This window comes from Entelurus aequoreus, linkage group LG23, assembly GCF_033978785.1.
Source record: "Entelurus aequoreus isolate RoL-2023_Sb linkage group LG23, RoL_Eaeq_v1.1, whole genome shotgun sequence".
Classification (NCBI taxonomy): Eukaryota; Metazoa; Chordata; class Actinopteri; order Syngnathiformes; family Syngnathidae; genus Entelurus; species Entelurus aequoreus.
The window spans coordinates 39058631-39070281 of NC_084753.1; the positions used below are offsets into that span (position 1 = coordinate 39058631).

Consider the following 11651-nt stretch of genomic DNA (forward strand, 5'->3'; position numbering starts at 1 on the left):
TTGGGGACCACTGATTTAGAGCACTTTATAGGCAGAATAGAGTGGCTACCAATGACTCAATTGTTAGCTAACTTTTGCTCAGGTTTATTTTCTATTGAGGATGCATTAACCATTGACCTGCTCAGTGGCCTTGTGGTTAGAGTGTCTGCCCTGAGACTGGAAAGTCGGGAGTTCAAACCCCGGCCGAGTCATACCAAAGACTATAAACATGGGACCCATTGCCTCCTTGCTTGGCATCAAGGGTTTGGGGTTAAATCACCAAATGATTCCCGAGCGTGGCCACCGAGGAGCTTTTTGACTACCCCGGCCACCTCAGCCCCAGAAATAGGAGAGCCCACCACAGATTCCCCAGGCACTGCTTCTTCGTAGGAAGATGTGTTGGTGGGATTGAGGAGGTCTTCTAAGTATTCCCTCCACCGATCCACAATAGCTGCAGTAGAGGTCAGCAGCACACCATCCTCACCATACACGGTATTGACAGTGCACTGCTCCCCCCCGAGGCGGCGGATGGTGTTCCAGAATTGCTTCGAAGCCGCCTGGAAGTCCTTTTCCATGGCTTCCCCAAACTCCTCCCATGTCCGAGTTTTTGCCTCCGCGACCGCTGAAGCCGCACTTCGCTTGGCTTGTCGGTACCTGTCCGCTGCCTCTGGAGTTCTAAGAGCCAAAAGGACCCGATAGGACTCTTTATTCAGCTTGACGGCATCCCTCACTGCTGGTGTACACCAGCGGGTTCTAGGATTACCGCCACGACAGGCACCAACCACCTTGCGGCCACAGCTCCAATCAGCCGCCTCGACAATAGAGGCACGGAACATGGTCCACTCGGACTCAATATCCAGTGCCTCCCTCGTGACATGTTCAAAGTTCTTCCGGAGGTGGGAATTGAAACTCTCTCTGACAGGAGTCTCTGCTAGGCGTTCCCAGCAGACCCTCACAATGCGTTTGGGCCTGCCAGGTCTGTCCGGCATCCTCCCCCACCATCGGAGCCAGCTCACCACCAGGTGGTGATCGGTAGAAAGCTCTGCCCCTCTCTTCACCCGAGTGTCCAAAACATGAGACAGCAAATCCGATGACACAACTACAAAGTCAATCATGGAACTGCGGGCGAGGGTGTTCTGGTGCCAAGTGCACACATGGACACCCTTATGTTTGAACATGGTGTTTGTTATGGACAATCCGTGACGAGCACAAAAGTCCAATAACAAAGCAACACTTGGGTTCAGATCCGGGCGGCCATTCTTCCGAAACAAGCCTCTCCAGGTTTCACTGTCATTGCCAACATGAGCGTTGAAGTCCCCCAGTAGAACAAGGGAATCACCCGAGGGAGCACTCTCCAGTACTCCCTCGAGGGAATCCAAAAAGAGTGGGTACTCTGAACTACTGTTTGGTGCGTAAGCACAAACAACAGTCAGGACCCGTCTCCCCACCCGAAGGCGGAGCAAAACTACCCTCTCGTCTACTGGGTTAAAGTCCAACGTGCAGGCTTTGAGCCGAGGGGGAAACAAGAATTGCCACCCCAGCTCGTTGCCTCTCATTGCTTGCAACGGCAGAGTGGAAAAGAGTCCAGCCCCTCTCAAGAGAACTGGTTCCAGAGCCCTTGCTGTGCGTCGAAATGAGTCCGACTGTATCTAGCCGGAACTTCTCCACCTTGCGCAGCAGCTCAGGCTCCTTCCCTCCCAGCGATGTGACGTTCCACGTCCCAAGAGCTAGCTTATGTAGCCGAGGATCGGACCGCCAAGTGCCCTGCCTTCGGCTGCCGCCCAGCTCACACTGCACCCGACCTCTATGACCCCTCCCATGAGTGGTGAGCCCATTGGAGGGGGGACCCTTGTTGCCTCTTTGGGTCCTCGAGTTGTACTTTTCATAAAGGTCTTTGAGTTATATATACATATATATATTGTATATATATATATATATATTGCATATATATATATTGCATATATATATATATATATATATATATATATATATATATATATATATACACGCACACACATACATACATATACAGTATACATATATATATACACAAACACTCAATTTAACATACAAAATAACTATTATTTTTAAGAACAAGTTACATTAATATATAATACATATATTATATATATATATATATATATATATATATATATATATATATATATATATATATATATATATATATATATATATATATATATATATATATATATATATATATATATACATACATGCTTATACATAATATGTATATTACATATATTATATTATATATACACATATAAATTATATGGGTAGATATTTGCTTCAAAAAGGGTATTTCAACAAGTAAACAGTACAGTAGGTACTTGATTTATATATATGTAATGCCCATAAGGGTATTGTAGTAGAATATGCAGAGATAAGATGTGTCAATATTAAAATTTTTACTTGAAATACATTTTTGGCAGCAACAAAGTGGCCATTTGGGTAGATATTTGTTCTAAAAAGGGTATTTCAACAAGTAAACAGTACAGTAGGTACTTGATTTTGATATATGTAATGCTCATAAGGGTATTCTAATCAAATACGCGTGTGTAAATATGCGATGTGTAAATATCAAAATATTGTGCCAAATCATTTTTTGTCAGGCAATGTTACATTTAATGACAATTTTACATAAATGAATACCGTACATCCAAACACATTGTACATATTTATTATGTGCAGGAAGAAATAACAGTTACAATTGTGTGTTTCTTCCAAACAAGAAAGAGGTTTTATCACATCAACATGAGACTAACAACGCTCCTTTAAAAGCTCATCAATACCACAGAAGAGGCAAACTGTCCTTTTCCGGGCACGATAAAGTCTTAAATAATGTCAAACACGTAGCGATACAATAACCAGGAAGATAAAGTGTTTGTCTTACACCTAGTAATCCGCTGTGGACACACCAAGCCAAAAATGCAGGCTCAGCAAGCTCTGCGCGCCCCCGCGAAGGAAATACATTTTTGGCAGGCATTCACATTTTGCCACAACACACCTAAAGGGACATGGGGGAAAGTCCTAGTTGGAAATACAGCCCAATTAACTCCTGAACTGGCATTTTCACACAGACCTCAAACCACGCGCACGCATCCAATGCTTTCTGGTGTGCACCAGAAACTATCTGGTGGGCACGAGATACATATCTAAAAAAAATGTGTCCCTGTGTCCCTTTAGGGCAGACCTGGGCATTTTGTGGCCCGTGGGCCACATCCGGCCCTTTGTGCGTCCCTGTCCGGCCCGCATGAGGCCAATCATAAATTGCAAAATACATTTAAAAAAGTATCTATGTCGAGTGTGCAATACAACGGTGCTGCTTTTGTTCTGAAAAGCCTTATTTGTATTACTTCCGTGTGGACGTATGCACGTGCATGATTGTGAGTGAATATAAACAGCGGCAATCACAAATTACAAAATACATTTTTAAAAAAACATCTATGTCGTGCGTGCAATACAACTGTGCTGCTTTTATTTTGAAAAGTGTTATTTATGGACGTATGTCCGTGTGTAACCTGTGAGTGAAGGTGCACAGCGACAAATGATACCCCCGAGATGTCAGCTCACGCTAAAAAATGAAAAGTTGATGACGAATGCCGTGTTGTCAACAAGACATGACATGGACTGCCAAGTATTTCTTTACAGAAATTAAAGGTAAAGCCGTGTGCTTAATTTGTGGTACACAGGTTGCTGTGTTTAAAGAATATAATTTGAATCGCCACTACACGACGAAGCACGAAGAAAAATACCGGAATCTGTCTGATGAAGAGCGCGCAAGGGAGGCTGATGATAAAACTGCAAACCCAACAAGGACTTTTTGCCAAATTTGACACCCCCAGAGATGCAGCAGTCAGGACAACTTTCGTCATTCCTCACAAAATCGCCACAAAAAGTAAGGCGTTCTCTGACAAAGAGTTTATTAAGGAGTGCTTATTGGACTCTTTTGCGCTGATATGCCCGGAGCAGAGGGGCGCATTTGAGAACGTGTCACTCTCCCGAAGCACTGTAACGAGGCGGGTTGAGACCATCGCTGCAAACTTGGAGCTTCAGCTGAAGAACAGAACGGCTGACTTTGACTGTTTTTTTGATTCGCCGAAAAGTTTTATCAGTCACAAATAGTTTGCACTCGGACAACTTTACCGCGAGGGGGCTGTCAAAAGAAAGACTTTAGAAAGACAAAGAAACTTTGCTTATTAGAACTAATGAACTAGATTGATTGAGACATTGCTGGACAGCAGAGAAGTAACTAAATCCAAATAAACGTTGAATGTATATTTTTAAGATATCTGGCTTGTATCTTCAGTAGGGATGTAAATCGTTAAGAATTTATCGATATGATACCCTAATCGATACTCCTTATCGATACCAGTATTTATCAGTACGCTCATCGGTACTACATGTAAATTGTGGAAATAAAAAAGTGGAAAAAAGGCATTTTAAATAGCATTCCTATTAGCACAAGAGGTTGAACACCTCCAATACGATGTTCTGTAACATCTCAGAGCAGGGAAGTCTTTTATCAACAGCTGTTTATTTGAAGTCTTAAAGAAGTCAACTATGTGTGCAGTGCAAGGTGAAATGCAGTTATGTCATCTTCTTGTCAATAACACACACATCAAACTTTTGCGTGTTGTTGCTTCCTTATTTGTCATTATTCAAAGCTGATTTTAATGTGTAGCAGCGGCAGCTGAACTCAATGTGACAACGTGTCATAGTTACGTCAGTCAGCTGGAATTAAAAATACAAATGGTTGTGTCGTTAGTCCAGAATCTTCACGGTCCTCATGGACAACATAATTAGGAACCAGTACTAAAAAAAATGGTACTTGGCATACATCCCTAATCTTCACCACTAAACCTTTGAAATATGCTGACATATGTGCTGCTAAAGGTAAATAAACAGTAGCCATATTGAATGTTTGCCTTCATTTGACCACGTGAAGTAAGGAGGACGGCCTCTAGGTCACATGGTTACACTCCAGCAATTACATTGTTGATGATGGATGAGCATTCATTTTTAAATGGACGTGTTAAAAAGCAAGTATATCTCCATCTTTAGTCATAAATGTGGCCCCCGGATGAACATGTGTCACAAACATTGTATTAGATGATATGTGGATGTTGTGCTTACTTGGACTGTGATGAAGCTGTGAGGACTCAGGTGGTTTGTCTTCATGCTCTTCAGTCTTCACAGAGACAACAGTCAGTGGAAACTTGGTGAGATCAGCCTCCTCCTGCCCTACAGGACACTCTCCCTTTTCTTCCTCTTTAAAATAGGGGGGCTGTGGCTCCTCCTCATCCCCTTTAAAATGTGAGGGCTGTGGATCCTCTAAAGTGAAACTGTCCCCCTGCAGATGAGGGAGACATTATTCTTGGTGTCCAATCAGCTGAAGGATGTCTACAGGACACAAACAAAACACATTTTAACTCCTACATGCTAAATATTAAATTGTACATGAAATATAGGACTGTAGCTATTGAAAATGTAATTAATCAAGTGTTCTACTGGAAATGTTTTCGATTAATCGAGTAACTGGATAAAACAGTGTTGCTTGGTTAAAGACAAATTTAAGCGACTATAAGACATTTCACTTAAAAATGAACGGCCAATTGGTTTGAGATGGTATGAGATCAAGATGTCATCTTGATGACATAAAATGGCGGCACATTGAAATGCAGCAGCTTGAAGACGCTCTTGGGAGTGTAGAGCAATTTGGCAAAAAACACCCGTCATTTCTGTCAATTTCATGGCTGGCTCAAAGCGTGAACACTCTGTGATCACATACGACCGACAGACAATTCTGGATGTGGATGGATCGGGTCGTTATAGACTGGCACCATTCCCAAATTATGTGGGCTCTATTGATAACCTCACTAACAACTTTAACGACGCCCTGCGCGACACCATTGATAGTGTAGCACCGCTAAAGCTAAAAAGGGCCCCTAAAAGGCGTACCCCATGGTTTACAGAAGAAACTAAAGCCCAGAAATGATCATGTAGAAAGCTGGAACGCAAATGGCGTGCGACTAAACTTGAGGTTTTCCATCAAGCATGGAGTGATAGTTTAATAACTTATAAACGCATGCTTACCTCAGCTAAAGCTAAATATTACTCAAATCTCATCCACCTCAACAAAAATTATCCTACATTTTTGTTTAGTACAGTAGCATCGCTAACCCAACAAGGGACTCCTCCCTGTAGCTCCACCCACTCAGCAGATGACTTTATGAATTTCTTTAATAAGAAAACTGAAGTCATTAGAAAAGAGATTAAAGACAATGCATCTCAGCTACAACTGGGTTCTATTAACACAGATACGACTGTATATACGATGGACACTGCCCTCCAAAATAGTTTCTCTCTCTTTGATGAAAAAACATTGGAGGAATTGTTAAAATGTGTAAATGGGACAAAACAAACAACATGTTTACTTGACCCAATTCCTGGGAAACTTATGAAGGAGCTTTTTGTTTTATTAGGTCCATCAGTGTTAAATATTATAAACTTATCACTTTCCTCTGGTACTGTTCCACTAGCATTCAAAAAAGCGGTTATTCATCCTCTACTCAAAAGACCTAACCTCGATCCTGACCTCATGGTTCCTATGACATGACATTAATTCACTCATTCACTCCTGGCCTCGCTGACAACAGGAAGGCCGCGACGAGTAGGATGGCCGCCGCGGTGCGCGCTGAAGCCTCGGGCGCGAGCCCGGGTGGAGCCGCCGCGAGTGCAGATCTTGGTGGTAGTAGCAAATATTCAAACGAGATCACCTTCCGTTTATCTCGAAAATTCTCGAAAAAATTGTCGCACAGCAGCTAAATGAACACTTAGCGTCTAACAATCTCTGTGAACCTTTTCAATCCGGTTTCAGGGCAAATCACTCTACGGAGACAGCCCTCGCAAAAATGACTAATGATCTATTGCTAACGATGGATTCTGATGCGTCATCTATGTTGCTGCTTCTTGATCTTAGCGCCGCTTTCGATACTGTTGATCATAATATTTTTTTAGAGCGTATCAAAACGCGTATTGGGATGTCAGACTTAGCCTTGTCTTGGTTTAACTCTTATCTTACTGACAGGATGCAGTGCGTCTCCCATAACAATGTGACCTCAGACTATGTTAAGGTAACGTGCGGAGTTCCCCAGGGTTCGGTTCTTGGCCCTGCACTCTTTAGTATTTACATGCTGCCGCTAGGTGACATCATACGCAAATACGGTGTTAGCTTTCACTGTTATGCTGATGACACCCAACTCTACATGCCCCTAAAGCTGACCAACATGCCGGATTGTAGTCAGCTGGAGGCGTGTCTTAATGAAATTAAACAATGGATGTCCGCTAACTTTTTGCAACTCAACGCTAAGAAAACGGAAATGCTGATTATCGGTCCTGCTCAACACCGACATCTATTTAATAATACCACCTTAACATTTGACAACCAAACAAATAAACAAGGCGACTCGGTAAAGAATCTGGGTATTATCTTCGACCCAACTCTCTCGTTTGAGTCACACATTAAGAGTGTTACTAAAACGGCCTTCTTTCATCTCCGTAATATCGCTAAAATTCGTTCCATTTTGTCCACAAGCGATGCTGAGATCATTATCCATGCGTTCGTTACATCTCGTCTCGATTACTGTAACGTTTTGTTTTCGGGCCTCCCTATGTCTAGCATTAAAAGATTACAGATGGTACAAAATGCGGCTGCTAGATTTTTGACAAAAACAAGAAAGTTTGATCATATTACGCCTATACTGGCTCACCTGCACTGGCTTCCTGTGCACCTAAGGTTTTACTACTTACGTATAAAATACTACACGGTCAAGCTCCTGCCTATCTTGCCGATTGTATTGTACCATATGTCCCGGCAAGAAATCTGCGTTCAAAGAACTCCGGCTTATTAGTGATTCCCAGAGCCCAAAAAAAGTCTGCGGGCTATAGAGCGTTTTCTATCCGGGCTCCAATATTATGGAATGCCCTCTCGGTAAAAGTTAGAGATGCTACTTCAGTAGAAGCATTTAAGTCTCATCTTAAAACTCATTTGTATACTCTAGCCTTTAAATAGACTCCCTTTTTAGACCAGTTGATCTGCCGTTTCTTTTCTTTTCTTTTCTACTCTGCTCCGGGGTGGACCGCTAGCCTGTTCATCGGATGGGGACATCTCTACGCTGCTGACCCGTCTCCGCTCGGGATGGTTCCTGCTGGCCCCACCATGGACTGGACTTTCGCTGATGTGTTGGACTTTCACCCCCCCCCCCCCCCCCCCCCCACATATGCGGTCCTATGGGGGTGGGGTTACCCACATATGCGGTCCTCTCCAAGGTTTCTCATAGTCATTCACATTGACGTCCCACTGGGGTGAGTTTTCCTTGCCCGTATGTGGGCTCTGTACCGAGGATGTCGTTGTGGCTTGTACAGCCCTTTGAGACACTTGTGATTTAGGGCTATATAAATAAACATTGATTGATTGATTGAAGCTGTACATCAAGCAAGAATGGGAAAGAATTCCACCTGAGAAGCTTAAAGGCCCACTGAAATGAATTTTTTTTATTTAAACGGGGATAGCAGATCCATTCTATGTGTCATACTTGATCATTTCGCCATATTGCCATATTTTTGCTGAAAGGATTTAGTAGAGAACATCGACGATAAAGTTCGCAACTTTTGGTCTCTGATAAAAAAAAGCCTTGCCCCTACCGGAAGTAGCGTGACATAGTCAGTTGTTCACCTCCTCATATTTTCCTATTGTTTTCAACGCAGCTAGAGCGATTCGGACCGAGAAAGCGACGATTACCCCATTAATTTGAGCGAGGATGAAAGATTTGTGGATGAGGAACGTTAGCGTGACGGACTAGCATGCAGTGAAAGACATCTTTTTTCGCTCTGACCGTAACTTAGGTACAAGCTGGCTCATTGGATTCCACACTCTCTCCGGAAGTTTAGTGGGAAATTTTAAATTGCACTTTATAAGTTACCCCGGCCTTTTTGGCATGTGTTGCAATGTTAAGATTTCATCATTGATATATAAACTATCAGACTGCGTGGTCGGTAGTAGTGGCTTTCAGTAGGCCTTTAAAAAATGTGTCTCCTCAGTTCCCAAACGTTTACTGACTGTTGTTAAAAGGAAAGGCCATGTAACACAGTGGTGAACATGCCCTTTCCCAACTACTTTGGCACGTGTTGCAGCCATGAAACTCTTAAGTTAATTATTATTTGCAAAAAAAAATAAAGTTTATGAGTTTGAACATCAAATATCTTGTCTTTGTAGTGCATTCAATTGAATATGGGTTGAAAAGGATTTGCAAATCATTGTATTCCGTTTATATTTACATCTAACACAATTTCCCAACTCATATGAAAACGGGGTTTGTAATTTGAATCGCCACTACACGACGAAGCACGAGGAAAAATACCGAAATCTGTCTGATGAAGAGCGCGCAAGGGAGGCTGATGATAAAACTGTAAACCCAACAAGGACTTTTTGCCAAATTTGACACCCCCAGAGATGCAGCTGTCAGGACAAGTTTCGTCATTCCTCACAAAATCGCCAGAAAAAGTAAGGTGTTCTCTGACAAAGAGTTTATTAAGGAGTGCTTATTGGACTCTTTTGCGCTGATATGCCCGGAACAGAGGGGCGCATTTGAGAACGTGTCACTCTCCCAAAGCACTGTAACGAGGCGGGTTGAGACCATCGCTGCAAACTTGGAGCTTCAGCTGACGAACAGAACGGCCGACTTTAACTGTTTGACTTTTTAATTCGCCGAAAAGTTGTATCAGTCACAAATAGTTTTCACTTGGACAACTTTACCACGAGGGGGCTGTCAAAAGAAAGACTTTAGAAAGACAAGAAAACTTTGCTAATTAGTACTAATAAACTAGATTGATTGAGACATTGCTGGACAGCAGAGAAGTAACTAAATCCAAATAAACGTTGAATATATATTTTTAAGATATCTGGCTTGTATCTTCAGTAGGGATGTAAATCGTTAAGAATTTATCGATATGATACCCTAATCGATACTCCTTATCGATACCAGTATTTATCAGTACTCTTATCGGTACTACATGTAAATTGTAGAAATAAAAAAGTGGAAAAAAGGCATTTTAAATAGCATTCCTATTAGCACAAGAGGTTGAACACCTCCAACATGATTTTCTGTAACATCTCAGAGCAGGGAAGTCTTTTATCAACAGCTGTTTATTTGAAGTCTTAAAGAAGTCAACTATGTGTGCAGTGCAAGGTGAAATGCAGTTATGTCATCTTCTTGTCAATAACACACACATCAATCGTTAGCGTGTTGTTGCTTCCTTATTTGTCATTATTCAAAGCTGATTTTAATGTGTAGCAGCGGCAGCTGAACTCAATGTGACAACGTGTCATAGTTACGTCAGTCAGCTGGAATTAAAAATACAAATAGTTGTGTCGTTAGTCCAGAATCTTCACGGTCCTCATGGACGACATAATTAGGAACCAGTACTAAAAAAAATGGTACTTGGTATACATCCCTAATCTTCACCACTAAACCTTTGAAATATGCTGACATATGTGCTGCTAAAGGTAAATAAACAGTAGCCATATTGAATGTGTGCCTTCATTTGACCACGTGAGGTAAGGAGGACGGCCTCTAGGTCACATGGTTACACCCCAGCAATTACATTGTTGATGATTGATGAGCATTCATTTTTAAATGGTGGTGTTAAAAAGCAAGTATATCTCCATCTTTAGTCATAAATGTGGCCCCCGGATGAACATGTGTCACAAACATTGTATTAGATGATATGTGGATGTTGTGCTTACTTGGACTGTGATGAAGCTGTGAGGACTCAGGTGGTTTGTCTTCATGCTCTTCAGTCTTCACAGAGACAACAGTCAGTGGATCAGCCTCCTCCTGCCCTACAGGACACTCTCCCTCCTCTTCCTCTTTAATATAAGGGGGCTGTGGATCCTCCTCGTCCCCTTTGAAATGTGAGGGCTGTGGATACTCTAAAGTGAAACTGTCCCCCTGCAGATGAGGGAGACATTCTTCTTGGTGTCCAATCAGCTGATGGATGTCTACAGGACACAAACAAAACACATTTTAACTCCTACATGCTAAATATTAAATCGTACAGGAAATAAAGGACTGTGGCTATTGAACATTTTATTAATCAAGTGTTCTATTGGAAATGTTTTCGATTAATCGAGTAACTGGATAAAACATAGTGTTGCTTGGTTAAAGGCCTACTGAAATGAATTGTTTTTATATAAACGGGGATAGCAGATCCATTCTATGTGTCATACTTGATCATTTCGCGATATTGCCATATTTTTGCTGAAAGGATTTACTATAGAACAACGACGATAAAGTTCGCAACTTTTGGTCTCTGATAAAAAAAAGCCTTGCCCCTACCGGAAGTAGCGTGACGTAGTCAGTTGTTCACCTCCTCATATTTTCCTATTGTTTTCAACACAGCGAGAGCGATTCGGACCAAGAAAGCGACGATTACCCCATTAATTTGAGCGAGGATGAAAGATTTGTGGATGAGGAAAGTGAGAGTGAAGGACTACAGTGCAATGCAGGACGTATCTTTTTTCGCTCTGACCGTAACTTAGGTACAAGGGTTCATTGGGTTCCACACTTTCTCCTTTTTCTATTGTGGAT

The 11651-nt window shown here is 42.1% G+C and overlaps 1 protein-coding gene across 3 annotated transcripts in view; it reads right to left on the reverse strand.

Annotated features, from left to right (window-relative positions):
• Positions 1–11651, reverse strand: part of LOC133640595 (gastrula zinc finger protein XlCGF57.1-like) — a 300331-nt gene that overhangs the window by 5281 nt on the left and 283399 nt on the right. For 2 of the 3 annotated variants that reach the window (XM_062034102.1, XM_062034101.1), the window contains exons 2-3: positions 10808–11062; positions 5137–5353 (exon numbers count right to left, since the gene is read on the reverse strand). In XM_062034102.1, the coding sequence (XP_061890086.1) occupies positions 5137–5353; positions 10808–10852 (262 nt within the window). In that variant the 5' untranslated portion in view covers positions 10853–11062. Of the gene's footprint in view, positions 1–5136; positions 5404–10807; positions 11063–11651 lie in introns of all 3 variants that reach the window. The other variant, XM_062034106.1, reaches the window with a different exon arrangement.